This window comes from Salvelinus fontinalis, chromosome 25, assembly GCF_029448725.1.
Source record: "Salvelinus fontinalis isolate EN_2023a chromosome 25, ASM2944872v1, whole genome shotgun sequence".
NCBI lineage: Eukaryota > Metazoa > Chordata > Actinopteri > Salmoniformes > Salmonidae > Salvelinus > Salvelinus fontinalis.
Window position 1 is genome coordinate 36180419 of NC_074689.1, and position 19454 is coordinate 36199872.

General features: G+C 46.0%; 1 protein-coding gene across 7 annotated transcripts in view; it reads right to left on the reverse strand.

Moving 5' to 3' along the window:
- LOC129823243 (abl interactor 1-like) overlaps window positions 1-19454 on the reverse strand; it is a 131665-nt gene that overhangs the window by 31928 nt on the left and 80283 nt on the right. For 2 of the 7 annotated variants that reach the window (XM_055882136.1, XM_055882138.1), the window contains exons 4-6: window positions 9957-9971; window positions 8943-9067; window positions 4815-4955 (exon numbers count right to left, since the gene is read on the reverse strand). In XM_055882136.1, the coding sequence (XP_055738111.1) occupies window positions 4815-4955; window positions 8943-9067; window positions 9957-9971 (281 nt within the window). The remainder of the gene's footprint in view (window positions 1-4814; window positions 4956-8942; window positions 9068-9956; window positions 9972-19454) is intronic. The other 5 variants (XM_055882140.1, XM_055882142.1, XM_055882143.1 and 2 more) reach the window with 3 other exon arrangements.

Genomic DNA, 19454 nt, shown 5'->3' on the forward strand with positions numbered 1-19454 from the left:
AGTTCCCAGGTCAGATAGACGATGACAACAACAGTGGTCTGAATACACAGTTCCCAGGTCAGATAGACGATGACAGAACAACAGTGGTCTGAACACACAGTTCCCAGGTCAGATAGACGATGACAGAACAACAGTGGTCTGAACACACACTTCCCAGGTCAGATAGACGATGACAGAACAACAGTGGGTGCTCTATATCACTGTGGTTGAGAGACATTACACAAGAATCCTGTTTTTTGAACGTACTGCCATGGTGCACAACTCCCACTCTAGAAGGCTGTATGTTATTTCTGTTACTCCATCACCCTGAAAGTCATTGATATTAATTGAGCGTGAAATCACCTGGTTTCAAAGACTGTAATTGGATTGCTGATTGAGAAGCAACGATGAAAAACAGCAGAAATGGCTTTTAGTTTGTTGTGTCGAATTGAACACCGTTTAACTATACATTTGTAGGACATAATGTTTTCCTGCCTTATAGATGTGTGATAACATGTCACATGAGGTTAAAGTATGTTATAACCACGTCACGTGAGGTTAAAGTATGTTATAACCATATCACATGAGGTTAAAGTATGTTATAACCATATCACATGAGGTTAAAGTATGTTATAACCACATCACATGAGGTTAAAGTATGTTACAACCATGTCACGTGAGGTTAAAATATGTTATAACCATGTCAAATGATGATTCCTAATGTACTATGCAGTACTACATCTACCCATCTGAACAGGGCAACATGGCTACCTGTTTAAGATGCACTCTCCCACCACGCAAAGGGGGTGGCGCTCCTAGTGGCCGGGGACTTCAATGCCGATAAACTTAAATCTGTTTTACCTCATTTCTACCAGCGTGTTAAATGTGCAGCCAGAGGGGAAAAAACTCAAGACCGCCTTAACTCCACACACAGAGACGCGTACAAAGCTCTCCCTCACCCTCCATTTGGCAAATCTGACCATAACTCTATCCTCCTGATTCCTGAATACAAGCAAAATCTAAAGCAGGACGTACCAGTGACTCGCTCAATACGGAAGTGGTCAGATGAAGCAGATGCTAAACTACAGGACTGTTTTGCTAGCACAGACTGGAATATGTTCTGGGACTCATCCGAGGGCATTGAGGAGTATACCACATCAGTCACCGGCTTCATCAATAAGTGCATCGATGAAATTGTCCCCACAGTGACCGTACGTACACACCCCAACCAGAAGCCATGGATCACATGCAACATCCGCACTGAGCTAAAGGGTGGATCTGCCACTTTCAAGGAGCGGGACTCTAAACCGACCTCTAATAAGAAATCCCGCTATGCCCTCAGATGAACCATCAAACAGGCAAAGCGTAAATACAGGGCAAAAATTGAATCGTACTACACCGGCTCCGATGCTCGTCAAATGTGGCAGGGCTTGCAAACTATTACGGACTACAAAGGGAACCCCAGCCGCGAGCTGCCCAGTGACATAAGCCTACCAGATGGGCTAAATGACTTATATTCGCGCTTCGAGGCAAGCAGCACTGAAGCATGCACGAGAGCACCAACTGTTCTAGACGACTGTGTGATCACGCTCGTCGTAGCCAATGTGAGTAAGACCTTTAAACAGGTTAACATTCACAAGGCCCCGGAGCCAGACGGATACCAGGAAGTGTACTCTGAGCATGCGCTGACCAACTGGCAAGTGTCTTCACTGTCTGCAAAGTAGTTGGTGAACCAGGCGAGGCAGTCACTAGAGAAACCAAGGCTATTCAGTCTGCCGATAAGAATACAGTGATTGACAGAGTCGAAAGCCTTGGCCAGGTCGATGAAGACGGCTGCACAATACTGTCTTTTATCGATGGCGGTTATGATATCGTTTAGTACCTTGAGCGTGGCTGAGGTGCACCCGTGACCGGCTCGGAAACCGGATTGCACAGCGGAGAAGGTACGGTGGGATTTGAAATGGTCAGTGATCTGTTTATTAACTTGGCTTTCGAAGACTTTATAAAGGCAGGGTAGGATAGATATAGGTCTGTAGCAGTTTGGGTCTAGAGTGTCACCCCCTTTGGAGAGGGGGATGCCCGCGGCAGCTTTCCAATCTTTAGAGATCTCGGACGATACGAAAGAGAGGTTGAACAGGCTGGTAATAGGGGTTGCAACAATGGTGGTGGATAGTTTTAGAAAGAGAGGGTGCAGATTGTCTAGCCCAGCTGATTTGTACGGGTCCAGGTTTTGCAGCTCTTTCAGAACATCTGCTATCTGGATTTGGGTGAAGGAGAAGCTGGGGAGGCTTTGGCGAGTAGCTGTGGGGGGGCGGAGCTGTTGGCCGGGGTTGGAGTAGCCAGGAAGAAGGCAAGGCTAGCCGTAGAGAAATGTTTATTGAAATTTTCGATTATCATGGATTTATCGGTGGTGACCGTGTTACCTAGCCTCAGTGCAGAGGGCAGCTGGGAGGAGGTGCTCTTGTTCTCCATAGACTTTACAGTGTCCCTAAACTTTTAGGAGTTAGAGCTACAGGATGCAAATTTCTGTTTGAAAAAGCTAGCCTTTGCTTTCCTGACTGACTGCGTGTATTGGTTTCTGACTTCCCTTAACAGTTGCGCATCGCGGGGACTATTCGATGCTAATGCAGTCCGCCACAGGATCTTCTTTTGCTGGTCAAGGACAGTCAGGTCTGGAGTGAACCAAGGGCTATATCTGTTCTTAGTTCTGCATTTTTTAAAAGGGGCATGCTTATTTAAGATGGTGAGGATATTACTTTTAAAGAACAACCAGGCATCCTTGACTGACGGGATGAGGTCAATATCTTTCCAGGATACCCGGGCCAGGTTGATTAGAAAGGCCTGCTCGCAGAAGTGTTTTAGGGAGTGTTTGACAGTGATGAGGGGTGGTCGTTTGACCGCGGACCCATAGCGGATACAAGCAATGAGGCAGTGATCGCTGAGATCCTGATTGAAAACAGCAGAGGTGTATTTGGAGGGCAAGTTGGTCAGGATAATGTCTATGAGGGTGCCCATGTTTACAGATTTAGGGTTGTACCTGGTGGGTTCCTTGATGATTTGTGTGAGATTGAGGGCATCTAGCTTAGATTGTAGGACTGCCGGGGTGTTAAGCATATCCCAGTTTAGGTCACCTAACAGAACAAACTCTGAAGCTAGTTGGGGAGGGATCAATTCACATATGGTGTCCAGGTTAACTACCCACAGAGCCTGAGTTCGAGGCTGGGGCCGACAGAAAAACAAAAATAAACAGAATGGAGTACCGTGATTAATGGACAGTCCAGCAGGCATCAGCTATGTAGCCAAGTGATCATAGGGTCCAGTGAACAGCAATAGATGGAACAGGGAATTATATTGCATTGTATTATATTATATTATATTGTATTATGTTATATTATATTGCATTATATTATATTATATTGCATTATATTATATTATATTGTATTATATTATATTATATTGTATTATATAATATTGTATTATATTACATTGTATTATATTATACTGTATTATATTATATTGTACCATATTATATTACATTCTATTATATAATATTGTATTATATTACATTGTATTATATTATATTGTATTGTATTTTATTGTATTATATTGTATTATATTACATTATATTGTATTATATTATTGTGTATAATATTGTACTATATTATATTACATTGTATTATATTGTATTGTATTGTATTATATTACATTGTATTATACTATATTGTATTATATTACATTGTATTATACTATATTGTATTATATTATATTGTATTATACTATATTGTATTATATTATACTATATTATATTACATTACATTGTATTATATTATACTGTATTATATTACATTGTATTATATTATATTACTGTCACGCCCTGACCTTAGAGATCCTTTTTATGTCTCTATTTGGTTTGGTCAGGGTGTGATTTGGGGTGGGTATTCTATGTTCTATTATTTGTATTTCTATGTTTTGGCCGGGTATGGTTCTCAATCAGGGACAGCTGTCTATCGTTGTCTCTGATTGGGAACCATACTTAGGTAGCCCTTTTTCCCACCTGTCTTTGTGGGAAGTTGACTTTGTTTAGGGCACAAAGCCTTTAGCTTCACGGTTTGTTTTGAAGTGTTTATTGTTTTTGTTCGGCGTCTTGTTTAATAAAGGAAAATGTCCGATACCCACGCTGCACCTTGGTCCTCTCCTTTTAACGGCCGTGACAATTACATTGTATTATATTAAATTATATTACATTGAATTATATTATATTGTATTATATTATATTGTACTATTTTATATTCCATTGTATTATATTATATTTATGACCATCTCAGTCAGCATTACAGCCTTCTAATGAAGCAACTTCTATTACCCATAACTCATATCTCAGCTCTCGCAGTGTGACTTTCTAACTCAGGGATTTCAGTGATCGTGGCAGGGGTCTAAACATACAGAGGAGGACTTGGGATTTAAAAAATAAATAAAAACTTTACACCGCAGGCCTTTAGGAACATGTCTGAATCCTTCCAGGTCTTGTTAGTTGAACGTTGTTATTGACAGTAGTTGGGAGGGGAGCTGGGAAAGCACCTGGACATGATCAAGTGAAGAGACTAGAAACGTCAGGTGGGATACAAATTGTGAGGGTTGCTTTTCTCAAATTCAGAGAGGCTGTGAGAGAGACATTTAGAGCTGTTGACACTCATGGTACTACAAGGACACAATAGTGTGTGTGTGTGTGTGTGTGTGTGTGTGTGTGTGTGTGTGTGTGTGTGTGTGTGTGTGTGTGTGTGTGTGTGTGTGTGTGTGTGTGTGTGTGTGTGTGTGTGTGTGTGTGTGAGCATTACCTGTGGGTTCGTTGTCTCTGGTTGAGAGAGGCAGTGCGTCCAGGGCTGTGCTGGCTGCCTAGTCGAGCAGGGCTGGTCATATAGTCGTTTGGCACTGTGGGTGGTTTCACCGGCTCTAGACTTTTACAGGGCGTGCTGCGTCTGTTAAAGTCAACCGAAGACAGAGAGGGAGTAAAAGAGGAGAATGACTCAGAATGAACCAGAATGAACCGAATGACTCAGAATGACTCAGAATGAACCAGAATGACTCAGAATGACTCAGAATGACCCAGAATGAATCAGGGGTCCATTCAATTTAGAAAAAAATAGATCAATGAATACAAAAAATCCTCATTGGAAAGCAATGGAGAAAATGTCCCTATTCACGAATGGAAGTTATCTCCTAAAACGTGGATGTTGAGTTGGAAGGCAGTAGAACCCAACATTACGATGTACATGTACTTGTTACACACCTTCGGAAAGTATTCCCCTTGACTTATTCCACATTCTGTTGTGCTACAGCCTGAATTAAAAATTGCTTTGCACATCTGGATTTGGGGATTTTCCCTCATTCTTCCTTGCAGATTTTCTCAAACTCTGTTAAGTAAGATGGGGAGCGGCGATGAACAGCAATCTTCAAGTCTTTCCAAAGATTTTCAATAGGATTGAAATCTGGGCTTTGGATGGGCCACTCAAGGACTTTCATTCTTCTTCTTCTGAAGTCATTCCAGCATTGCTTTAGCTGTTTGCTTGGGGTCATTGACCTGTTGGAACATAAACCTCTCTCTGAGGTTGCTTGTGGTCATTGTCCTGTTGGAACATAAACCTCTCTCTGAGGTTGCTTGGGATCATTGTCCTGTTGGAACATAAACCTCTCTCTAAGGTTGCTTGTGGTTATTGTCCTGTTGGAACATAAACCTCTCTCTAAGGTTGCTTGTGGTCATTGTCCTGTTGGAACATAAACCTCTCTCTGAGGTTGCTTGGGATCATTGTCCTGTTGGAACATAAACCTCTCTCTAAGGTTGCTTGTGGTTATTGTCCTGTTGGAACATAAACCTCTCTCTAAGGTTGCTTGGGGTCATTGTCCTGTTGGAACATAAACCTCTATCTAAGGTTGCTTGTGGTCATTGTCCTGTTGGAACATAAACCTCTATCTAAGGTTGCTTGGGGTCATTGTCCTGTTGGAACATAAACCTCTATCTAAGGTTGCTTGGGGTCATTGTCCTGTTGGAACATAAACCTCTCTCTAAGGTTGCTTGTGGGCATTGTCCTGTTGGAACATAAACCTCTCTCTAAGGTTGCTTGCACTCTAATGCAGGTCCTAGTCAAGGAGTTGCCTTTATTTGGCTCCATTCATTGTTCCCTCTATCCTTACTCGTCTACCCCATAGTATGATGATGCTGCCACCACCATGATTCACAGTAGGGATGGTGTTAGACGGGTCATGAGTTATGCCTGGTTTTGTCCAGACATAGCACTTTGCATTCAGGCCAAAGAGTTAATTTTTTTGTCTCATCAGACCACTAAATATTTTTCCTTGTGCTCTCTTTCAAACTCCAGGTGTGCTTTCGTGTGCCATTTTCACAGGAGTGGCTTCTGTCTGGCCATTCTCCCATAAATCCCAGATTGGTGAAGTGCTATAGAGAATGTTGTCCTTCTGGCAGGTTCTCCCATCTCAGCCAAGGAACTCTGTAGGTCTGTCAGAGTGGTCATTGGGTTCTTAGGTTCTCTAGGCAGAGTCTGGGTAGTTCCATTTCCCACTGTGCTCTTGGAAACTTTTAACACTCGAGAAATTGTTTTGTACCCTTCCCCAGATACAGCGCCTTCGGTAAGTATTCAGACCCCTTGACGTTTTCCACATTTTGTTACGTTACAGCCTTATTATAAAATTCATTAAATAAAACATTTTCCTCATCAATCTACACACAATACCCTACAAAGACAAAGTGAAAACAGGTTTTTAGAATGAGAAACCCAAAAATACCTTATTTACATAAGTATTCAGACCCTTTGCTATGAGACTCGAAATTGAGCTCAGGTCCATCATGTTTCCATTAACCATTCTTGAGATGTTTCTACAACTTGTGGTCCACCAATCAGGCCTTTATGGTGGCCAGACGGAGCCACTCCTCAGTAAAAGCCACATGACAGCCCACTTGGAGTTTGCCAAAAGGCACCTAAAGGTCTCTCAGACCATGAGAAACAAGATTCTCTGGTCTGATGAAACCAAGATTGAACTCTTTGGCCTGAATGCCAAGCGCCATGCCTGGAGGAAACCTGGCACCATCCCTATGGTGAAGCATGGTGGTGGCAGCAATGTGCTGTGAGGATGTTTTTCAGTGTCATAGACTGGGAGACTAGTCAGGATCGAGGGAAAGATGAACGGAGCAAAGTACAGAGAGATCTTTGATGAAAACCTGCTCCAGATTGCTCAGGACCTCAGACTGGGGCAAAGGTTCACCTTCCAGCAGGACAACGACCCTAAGCACACAGCCAAGACAATGCAGGAGTGGCTTCGGGACAAGTCTCTGAATGCCCATGAGTGTCCCAGCCAGAGCCCGGACTTGAACCCGATCGAACATCTCTGGAGAGACCTGAAAATTGCTGTGCAGCGACGCTCCCCATCCAACCTGACAGAGCTTGAGAGGATCTGCAGAGAAGAAAAAGAGAAACTCCCCAAATACAGGTGTGCCAAGCTTGTAGCATCATACCCAAGAAGACTCGAGGCTGTAATCGCTGCCAAAGGTGTTTCAACAAAGTACTGAGTAAGGGGTCTGAATACTTATGTAAATGTGATATTTCATTTAGTTTTATTTATAAATAAGCAAAAATGTCTATAAACCTGTTTTTGCTTTGTCATTATGGGGTATTGTGATATCATTATGGGGTATTGTGATGTCATTATGGGGTATTGTGATGTCATTATGGGGTATTGTGATGTCATTATGGGGTATTGTGATGTCATTATGGGGTATTGTCTGCAGATTGATGAGAGAAAAAAGCAATGTAATACATTTTAGAACAAGGCTGTAATGTAACAACATGTGGAAAAAGTCAAGGGGTCTGAATACTTTCCGAAGGCACTGTATCTACCTCATCACAATTCTGTCTCGGAGCTCTACGGACAGTTCCTCCGGGACTTCATGGTAAAGTTTCTGCTCTGACATGACCTTTCAACTTTGGCACCTTATACAGACAGGTGTATTTCTTTCAACAACAAACAAAAATATTTTTTTGTTATTTAACCTTTATTTAACTAGGCAAGTCAGTTAAGAACAAAAGTCTTATTTATAATGACGGCCTACTCCGGCCAAACCCGGACGACGCTGGGCCAATTGTGCGCCGCCCTAAATCACGTCCAAACAATTGAAATTGGCCTCCAGTGAAGTCGTATGAACCTGAGTTCAAGATGGAGTTCAAGTTAGAGTGTCATAGCAAAAAGGTCTGAATAATTAAGATAGTTCTGTTCTTAAATTTTCAATAAATATGCAAAAAAAAAAAAAGAGCATAAAACATGCTTTCACTTCATCATTATCATGTATTGGGTGTAGATGGTTAAATTAAATATTTAAATCCATTTTTGAATTCAGGCTATAACAACATAATGTTGAATAAATCAATGGGGTATGAATACATTCTGAAGGCACTGTATATATCACATTAACAACATAGTAACATTTTCCAAAACCTTTTTTTACAACCATTTTACAACACACCGAAACGCTCTATACAAGTAAAAGTCAGTGAAAATCTATGCTGGGGAATCTATCAGCAGGACGTTCCACAGCAGTGACTACGACAGCTAACTGAAATAGAGCTTATTTGTGTTACAGGCCAGAATTACTGCCTGCTCTGTGTTACACTGCAACTTTATATCAAACCGTGATTTGCATCCCATATGGCACCCTATTCCCTACATAGTGCACTACTTTTGACTAGAACACTATTGGTCCTTGTCAAAAGCAGTGCCCGACATAAGGAAAAGGGTGCAATTTGAGACTGAACCCATGTCAAAGATCAGGACGGGACTAACTTTCATGTCCCCCGGCTACGAGTCCAAAATCCCCAGAATAGCTGTCCCTCTACTCTGCCTTCTAACATGTTGACTACAAAAAGGTCGTCCCTTGTTAAAAAAGGAGGCCATCTTACCCCAGAGTTCCACGCCCTGACAACGTCCCTGTCACGGGAGGCGGGCTAGGAGGTTTCTGTGTTGGCGGATTGGTCCTCGATAGCGTTCCTCCTCCTCCTCTGATTGGCTGATTGTTTCCATGCTGCTGTTGTAAGAAAATAAATCTCTGTAACACATTTAACATAGTGGTAGCATAAAGACTAAGTTGTACGACACCGGAAATGTGACAGGCTTCCCAGATTCAGTATCTTTATCGTTAACGAGACATTCTAGCTTAGTAGCATATTGATAGCAGGACTTGGTCACAAGGTGACGCCAGGTGAAAACCCACAGAGTAATTCCAAGAGAGTTTCTGCTTAACATTGTGACATGTTTGTTACACACATGGTGTTCTACCAAGCATGTAAAACAAACAGATAAACATAGCCAACAACTAAGGTCACGCCACAGCTACCATCTGATGTTTCAAGGGAGGTACTTTCGAGGTTATTGTTTTAACAAGAGTTATAAATATTCAAAAGCGTACTCCTTTTATCTGGGAAGCCAATACAACAGACTAGATAGTTATACTAGACAGTTATACTAGATAGTTATACTAGTTATACTAGATAGTTATACTAGACAGTTATTCTAGATAGTTATACTAGTTATACTAGATAGTTATACTAGTTATACTAGATAGTTAAACTAGACAGTTATACTAGATAGTTATACTAGGTAGTTATACTAGATAGTTATACTAGGTAGTTATACTAGATAGCTATACTAGACAGTTATACTAGACAGTTATACTAGACAGTTATACTAGATAGTTATACTAGACAGTTATACTAGATAGTTATACTAGTTATACTAGATAGTTATACTAGATAGCTATACTAGATAGTTATACTAGTTATACTAGATAGTTATACTAGACAGTTATACTAGATAGTTATACTAGACAGTTATACTAGATATAATAGATATAGATCTGTCTGTCGATATAAAAATAGAACTACGGAAAGATGGGTCATGTGACAAACTGGACTTACCTTGGCTTTGAGCCACTTAACGTAGGCGGGAGAAAGAGAGAGAGAGAAGGAGAGAGAAGGCATGTCAAAATCGCCATGTCGAAATGGTAAAAGGACCCAGAGTACAGGAGAGATCCCGTTCACTACATTATTTACTGTCTGTCTGTCTGTCTGTCTGTCTGTCTGTCTACAGTATCTACCTACAGTATCTACCTACAGTATCGATCGATCGATCTATCTATCTATCTATCACAGCGACACCCCAGACCAGCAGGAATCCTCACAAACCCATAGATGTTGCCATTACATATGTAAACAGGTACATCAACACTTCAGCTAAGCTGTCACACTTTATTTCTCCCTATGTAGAACTATTAGTTACTTTTATATGTATTATAACAGACACTGTAACCCTTTAGTATCATCGCCACGGAAACAATGTCAGTGCAAACTGGATGTCAAACTGTACTAACGTCTTCTTCGTATTCTAAAATGTAATTTACATTTTTTTTTTTATTAACGTTGTACCGATGCACTTATGCCCTGGTAAGAAAAGCAATTTCTCTCAGACAAGTGCTCTGTAAATCATGTTCGAGAGCGTCAGATAGAGGAGAAGCGAGTGCTCCACGCCACGGGGCTACATTACACTAGGACAAGCACCGGGTCAAGTGGCTTATCCATTATGCAGGCTCCCTATTGGGCGGTGCAGGGCTCATCCATTATGCAGGCTCCCTATTGGGCGGTGCAGGGCTCAGCCATTATGCAGGCTCCCTATTGGGCGATGCAGGGCTCATCCATTATGCAGGCTCCCTATTGGGCGGTGTAGGGCTCATCCATTATGCAGGCTCCCTATTGGGCGGTGTAGGGCTCATCCATTATGCAGGCTCCCTATTGGGCGATGCAGGGCTCATCCATTATGCAGGCTCCCTATTGGGCGGTGCAGGGCTCAGCCATTATGCAGGCTCCCTATTGGGCGGTGTAGGGCTCATCCATTATGCAGGCTCCCTATTGGGCGGTGCATGGCTCATCTATTATGCAGGCTCCCTATTGGGCGATGCAGGGCTCATCCATTATGCAGGCTCCCTATTGGGCGATGCAGGGCTCATCCATTATGCAGGCTCCCTATTGGGCAATGCAGGGCTCATCCATTATGCAGGCTCCCTATTGGGCGGTGCAGGGCTCATCCATTATGCAGGCTCCCTATTGGGCGATGCAGGGCTCATCCATTATGCAGGCTCCCTATTGGGCGATGCAGGGCTCATCTATTATGCAGGCTCCCTATTGGGCGGTGCAGGGCTCATCCATTATGCAGGCTCCCTATTGGGCGGTGCAGGGCTCATCCATTATGCAGGCTCCCTATTGGGCGGTGCAGGGCTCATCCATTATGCAGGCTCCCTATTGGGCGATGCAGGGCTCATCTATTATGCAGGCTCCCTATTGGGCGGTGCAGGGCTCATCCATTATGCAGGCTCCCTATTGGGTGGTGCAGGGCTCATCCATTATGCAGGCTCCCTATTGGGCGGTGCAGAGAGCATTACAGGAAAAGAGATAAAAACAGAGGTTCTTGGTAGGGGGACCAGTGTTAATCACATGTAGCTATGATGAGGCTGTGAAGGCTACGGCACGTTGGGGTTGAGGCAATGTTCAGGCCTGAGTGGGTCTAAGCAGGATTCGACCATGCCCGAAAAGATTTTCAAAAAAGTAGGTGTATCCTGGATGACTGAACCGGATTGCTAATACACAGAAGTTAGTCAGTTAAATCAGATCCATCTTTATAGCCTGGATTGGTTGAATAATTATCATACCGACCGATGCATATTAGTATTGTGGAAATGCACACACACACACAGCTCTAGACCTGGGCTATGGTATGAACAATATAAATACAGTGTACAGGGCAGCCTATATGCTGACACAGACTACACAATGATCAGGGAATGTGCTGAGCTAATTATTATTATTTTATTACACCTTTATTTAACCAGGTAAGCTAGTTGAGAACAAGTTCTCATGTACAACTGCGACCCGGGCCAAGATAAAGCAAAGCACTACGACAAAAAACAACAACACAGAGTTACACATGGAATAAACAAAACATACAGTCAATAACACAACAGAAAAATATGCATACAGTGTGTCCAAATGAAGTAAGGAGGTAAGGCAATAAATAGGCCAATAGTGGTGAAGTAATTACAATTTAGCAATTTACACTGGAGTGATATATGTGCAGATGAGGATGTGCAAGTAGAAATACTGGTGTGCAAAAGAGCAGAAAAACAAAAACAATACGGGGATGAGGTAGGGAGTTGGTTGGATGGGCTATTTACAGATGGGCTATGTACAGGTGCAGTGATCTGTGAGCTGCTCTGACAGCCGACAATTAAAGTTAGCGAGGGAGATATAAGTCTCCAACTTCAGTGATTTCTGCAATTCGTTCCAGTCATTGGCAGCAGAGAACTGGAAGGAAAGGTGGCTAAAGGTGTTGGCTTTGGGGGTGACTAGTGAAATATACCTGCTGGAGCGCGTGCTACGGGTTGGTGTTGCTATGGTGACCAGTGAGCAGAGATAAGGCGGAGCTTAACCTAGCAAAGACTTATAGATGACCTGGAGCCAGTGGGATTGTTGAGGGCCGTAGGAGGAACAAGTCAGAAAGCCCTATGGCAGTCAGCTTCATGTCAGACCACATAGAGCCCTATCTGTGGCAGTCAGCTTCATGTCAGGCCACATAGAGCCCTATCTATAGCAGTCAGCTTCATGTCAGGCCCCAGATAGCCCTATCTGTGGCAGTCAGCTTCATGTCAGGCCCCAAAGAGCCCTATCTGTGGCAGTCAGCTTCATGTCAGGCCACATAGAGCCCTATCTGTGGCAGTCAGCTTCATGTCAGGCCACATAGATCCCTATCTATGGCAGTCAGCTTCATGTCAGGCCACATAGAGCCCTATCTATGGCAGTCAGCTTCATGTCAGACCACATAGAGCCCTATCTATGGCAGTCAGCTTCATGTCAGGCCACATAGAGCCCTATCTATGTCACTCAGCTTCATGTCAGACCACATAGAGCCCTATCTATGACAGTCAGCTTCATGTCATGCCACATAGAGCCCTATGACAGTCAGCTTCATGTCAGGCCACATAGAGCCCTATGACAGTCAGCTTCATGTCAGACCACATAGAGCCCTATCTATGGCAGTCAGCTTCATGTCAGGCCACATAGAGCCCTATCTATGGCAGTCAGCTTCATGTCAGACCACATAGAGCCCTATCTGTGGCAGTCAGCTTCATGTCAGACCACATAGAGCCCTATCTATGGCAGTCAGCTTCATGTCAGGCCACATAGAGCCCTATCTATGGCAGTCAGCTTCATGTCAGGCCACATAGAGCCCTATCTATGGCAGTCAGCTTCATGTCAGGCCACATAGAGCCCTATCTATGGCAGTCAGCTTCATGTCAGGCCACATAGAGCCCTATCTATGGCAGTCAGCATCATGTCAGGCCACATAGAGCCCTATATATGGCAGTCAGCTTCATGTCAGGCCACATAGAGCCCTATGACAGTCAGCTTCATGTCAGGCCACATAGAGCCCTATGACAGTCAGCTTCATGTCAGACCACATAGAGCCCTATCTTTGGCAGTCAGCTTCATGTCAGGCCACATAGAGCCCTATGTATGGCAGTCAGCTTCATGTCAGACCACATAGAGCCCTATCTATGACAGTCAGCTTCATGTCAGGCCACATAGAGCCCTATCTATGGCAGTCAGCTTCATGTCAGACCACATAGAGCCCTATCTATGGCAGTCAGCTTCATGTCAGGCAACATAGAGCCCTATCTATGGCAGTCAGCTTCATGTCGGACCCCATAGAGCCCTATGGCAGTCAGCTTCATGTCAGGCCAAATAGAGCCCTATCTATGGCAGTCAGCTCCATGTCATAACCACATAGAGCCCTATCTATGGCAGTCAGCTTCATGTCAGACCACATAGAGCCCTATCTATGGCAGTCAGATTCATGTCAGACCACATAGAGCCCTATCTATGACAGTCAGCTTCATGTCAGGCCACATAGAGCCCTATCTATGGCAGTCAGCTTCATGTCAGACCACATAGAGCCCTATCTATGGCAGTCAGCTTCATGTCAGGCCACATAGAGCCCTATCTATGGCAGTCAGCTTCATGTCAGACCCCATAGAGCCCTATGGCAGTCAGCTTCATGTCAGGCCACATAGAGCCCTATCTATGGCAGTCAGCTCCATGTCATAACCACATAGAGCCCTATCTATGGCAGTCAGCTTCATGTCAGACCACATAGAGCCCTATCTATGGCAGTCAGCTTCATGTCAGGCCACATAGAGCCCTATCTATGGCAGTCAGCTTCATGTCAGGCCACATAGAGCCCTATCTATGGCAGTCAGCTTCATGTCAGACCACATAGAGCCCTATCTATGACAGTCAGCTACATGTCAGGCCACATAGAGCCCTATCTATGGCAGTCAGCTTCATGTCAGACCACATAGAGCCCTATCTATGGCAGTCAGCTTCATGTCAGGCCACATAGAGCCCTATCTATGGCAGTCAGCTTCATGTCAGACCCCATAGAGCCCTATGGCAGTCAGCTTCATGTCAGGCCACATAGAGCCCTATCTATGGCAGTCAGCTCCATGTCATAACCACATAGAGCCCTATCTATGGCAGTCAGCTTCATGTCAGACCACATAGAGCCCTATCTATGGCAGTCAGCTTCATGTCAGGCCACATAGAGCCCTATCTATGGCAGTCAGCTTCATGTCAGGCCACATAGAGCCCTATGGCAGTCAGCTTCATGTCAGACCCCATTGAGCCCTATGGCAGTCAGCTTCATGTCAGGCCACATAGAGCCCTATCTATGGCAGTCAGCTCCATGTCAGACCCCATTGAGCCCTATGGCAGTCAGCTTCATGTCAGGCCACATAGAGCCCTATGACAGTCAGCTTCATGTCAGACCACATAGAGCCCTATCTATGGCAGTCAGCTTCATGTCAGGCCACATAGAGCCCTATCTATGGCAGTCAGCTTCATGTCAGACCACATAGAGCCCTATCTATGGCAGTCAGCTTCATGTCAGGCCACATAGAGCCCTATCTATGGCAGTCAGCTTCATGTCAGGCCACATAGAGCCCTATGGCAGTCAGCTTCATGTCAGGCCACATAGAGCCCTATCTATGGCAGTCAGCTTCATGTCAGGCCACATAGAGCCCTATCTATGGCAGTCAGCTTCATGTCAGGCCAAATAGAGCCCTATCTATGGCAGTCAGCTCCATGTCATAACCACATAGAGCCCTATCTATGGCAGTCAGCTTCATGTCAGACCACATAGAGCCGGTGCCAGACAGGTTAAGGTGTCTGTATTCTGTTCCTCTAGCGGAACCCCGGTGCCAGACAGGTTAAGGTGTCTGTATTCTGTTCCTCTAGCGGAACCCCGGTGCCAGACAGGTTAAGGTGTCTGTATTCTGTTCCTCTAGCGGAACCCCGGTGCCAGACAGGTTAAGGTGTCTGTATTCTGCTCCTCTAGCGGAACCCCGGTGCCAGACAGGTTAAGGTGTCTGTATTCTGTTCCTCTAGCGGAACCCCGGTGCCAGACAGGTTAAGGTGTCTGTATTCTGCTCCTCTAGTGGAACCCCGGTGCCAGACAGGTTAAGGTGTCTGTATTCTGCTCCTCTAGCGGAACCCCGGTGCCAGACAGGTTAAGGTGTCTGTATTCTGCTCCTCTAGCGGAACCCCGGTGCCAGACAGGTTAAGGTGTCTGCATTCTGTTCCTCTAGTGGAACCCCGGTGCCAGACAGGTTAAGGTGTCTGTATTCTGTTCCTCTAGCGGAACCCCGGTGCCAGACAGGTTAAGGTGTCTGTATTCTGCTCCTCTAGTGGAACCCCGGTGCCAGACAGGTTAAGGTGTCTGTATTCTGTTCCTCTAGCGGAACCCCGGTGCCAGACAGGTTAAGGTGTCTGCATTCTGCTCCTCTAGCGGAACCCCGGTGCCAGACAGGTTAAGGTGTCTGCATTCTGTTCCTCTAGTGGAACCCCGGTGCCAGACAGGTTAAGGTGTCTGTATTCTGTTCCTCTAGCGGAACCCCGGTGCCAGACAGGTTAAGGTGTCTGTATTCTGTTCCTCTAGCGGAACCCCGGTGCCAGACAGGTTAAGGTGTCTGCATTCTGTTCCTCTAGTGGAACCCCGGTGCCAGACAGGTTAAGGTGTCTGTATTCTGTTCCTCTAGCGGAACCCCGGTGCCAGACAGGTTAAGGTGTCTGTATTCTGTTCCTCTAGCGGAACCCCGGTGCCAGACAGGTTAAGGTGTCTGTATTCTGCTCCTCTAGTGGAACCCCGGTGCCAGACAGGTTAAGGTGTCTGTATTCTGTTCCTCTAGTGGAACCCCGGTGCCAGACAGGTTAAGGTGTCTGTATTCTGCTCCTCTAGCAGAACCCCGGTGCCAGACAGGTTAAGGTGTCTGCATTCTGTTCCTCTAGCGGAACCCCGGTGCCAGACAGGTTAAGGTGTCTGTATTCTGCTCCTCTAGCGGAACCCCGGTGCCAGACAGGTTAAGGTGTCTGCATTCTGCTCCTCTAGCGGAACCCCGGTGCCAGACAGGTTAAGGTGTCTGTATTCTGCTCCTCTAGCGGAACCCCGGTGCCAGACAGGTTAAGGTGTCTGCATTCTGTTCCTCTAGCGGAACTCCGGTGCCAGACAGGTTAAGGTGTCTGTATTCTGCTCCTCTAGCGGAACCCCGGTGCCAGACAGGTTAAGGTGTCTGTATTCTGCTCCTCTAGCGGAACCCCGGTGCCAGACAGGTTAAGGTGTCTGTATTCTGTTCCTCTAGTGGAACCCCGGTGCCAGACAGGTTAAGGTGTCTGTATTCTGCTCCTCTAGCGGAACCCCGGTGCCAGACAGGTTAAGGTGTCTGCATTCTGCTCCTCTAGTGGAACCCCGGTGCCAGACAGGTTAAGGTGTCTGTATTCTGCTCCTCTAGCGGAACCCCGGTGCCAGACAGGTTAAGGTGTCTGCATTCTGCTCCTCTAGCGGAACCCCAGTGCCAGACAGGTTAAGGTGTCTGTATTCTGTTCCTCTAGTGGAACCCCGGTGCCAGACAGGTTAAGGTGTCTGTATTCTGTTCCTCTAGCGGAACCCCGGTGCCAGACAGGTTAAGGTGTCTGTATTCTGTTCCTCTAGCGGAACCCCGGTGCCAGACAGGTTAAGGTGTCTGTATTCTGTTCCTCTAGCGGAACCCCGGTGCCAGACAGGTTAAGGTGTCTGTATTCTGTTCCTCTAGCGGAACCCCGGTGCCAGACAGGTTAAGGTGTCTGTATTCTGTTCCTCTAGCGGAACCCCGGTGCCAGACAGGTTAAGGTGTCTGTATTCTGCTCCTCTAGCGGAACCCCGGTGCCAGACAGGTTAAGGTGTCTGTATTCTGTTCCTCTAGCGGAACCCCGGTGCCAGACAGGTTAAGGTGTCTGTATTCTGCTCCTCTAGCGGAACCCCGGTGCCAGACAGGTTAAGGTGTCTGCATTCTGTTCCTCTAGCGGAACCCCGGTGCCAGACAGGTTAAGGTGTCTGTATTCTGCTCCTCTAGCGGAACCCCGGTGCCAGACAGGTTAAGGTGTCTGCATTCTGCTCCTCTAGCGGAACCCCGGTGCCAGACAGGTTAAGGTGTCTGTATTCTGTTCCTCTAGCGGAACCCCGGTGCCAGACAGGTTAAGGTGTCTGCATTCTGTTCCTCTAGCGGAACCCCGGTGCCAGACAGGTTAAGGTGTCTGTATTCTGCTCCTCTAGCGGAACCCCGGTGCCAGACAGGTTAAGGTGTCTGTATTCTGCTCCTCTAGCGGAACCCCGGTGCCAGACAGGTTAAGGTGTCTGTATTCTGTTCCTCTAGTGGAACCCCGGTGCCAGACAGGTTAAGGTGTCTGTATTCTGCTCCTCTAGCGGAACCCCGGTGCCAGACAGGTTAAGGTGTCTGCATTCTGCTCCTCTAGTGGAACCCCGGTGCCAGACAGGTTAAGGTGTCTGTATTCTGCTCCTCTAGCGGAACCCCGGTGCCAGACAGGTTAAGGTGTCTGCATTCTGCTCCTCTAGCGGAACCCCGGTGCCAGACAGGTTAAGGTGTCTGTATTCTGTTCCTCTAGTGGAACCCCGGTGCCAGACAGGTTAAGGTGTCTGTATTCTGTTCCTCTAGCGGAACCCCGGTGCCAGACAGGTTAAGGTGTCTGTATTCTGTTCCTCTAGTGGAACCCCGGTGCCAGACAGGTTAAGGTGTCTGTATTCTGTTCCTCTAGCGGAACCCCGGTGCCAGACAGGTTAAGGTGTCTGTATTCTGTTCCTCTAGTGGAACCCCGGTGCCAGACAGGTTAAGGTGTCTGTATTCTGCTCCTCTAGCGGAACCCCGGTGCCAGACAGGTTAAGGTGTCTGTATTCTGCTCCTCTAGCGGAACCCCGGTGCCAGACAGGTTAAGGTGTCTGTATTCTGCTCCTCTAGCGGAACCCCGGTGCCAGACAGGTTAAGGTGTCTGTATTCTGCTCCTCTAGCAGAACCCCGGTGCCAGACAGGTTATTAAGGTGTCTGTATTCTGTTCCTCATGTATCAAACACCACATAGCAAGGATGAAAACAACACATTAGTTGCAAGAAAAACAAACATCTAACAACTCCTCTGCATTCCTGAACCTGCTGACTAGATTGAGTGTCAGCTGACTGGGAAAAATATATCTCATCTTTTGCCATACCTATGTCCTCTCCCTTCTCTCTATGTCCTCTCCCTTCTCTCTATGTCATCCCCCTTCTCTCTATGTCCTCCCCCTCTCTATGTCCTCTCCCTTCTCTCTATGTCCTCTCCCTTCTCTCTATGTCCTCCCCCTTCTTTCTATGTCCTCTCCCTTCTCTCTATGTCCTCTCCCTTCTCTCTATGTCCTCTCCCTTCTCTCTATGTCCTCTCCCTCTCTATGTCCTCCCTTCTCTCTATGTCCTCTCCCTTCTCTCTATGTCCTCTCCCTTCTCTCTATGTCCTCTCCCTTCTCTCTATGTCCTGTCCTCCCCCTCTCTCTATGTCCTCCCCCTTCTCTCTATGTCCTCTCCCTTCTCTCTATGTCCTCTCCCTTCTCTCTATGTCCTCCCCCTTCTCTCTATGTCCTCCCCCTTCTCTCTATGTCCTCTCCCTTCTCTCTATGTCCACTCCCTTCTCTCTATGTCCTCTCCCTTCTCTCTATGTCCTCCCCCTCTCTATGTCCTCCCCCTCTCTATGTCCTCTCCATTCTCTCTATGTCCTCCCCTTCTCTTTATGTCCTCTCCCTTCTCTCTATGTCCTCCCACTTCTCTCTATGTCCTCTCCCTTCTCTCTATGTCCTCCCCCTTCTCTCTATGTCCTCCCCCTTCTCTCTATGTCCTCTCCCTTCTCTCTATGTCCTCTCCCTTCTCTCTATGTCCTCCCCCTCTCTCTATGTCCTCAACCTTCTCTCTATGTCCACTCCCTTCTCTCTATGTCCTCTCCCTTCTCTATATGTCCT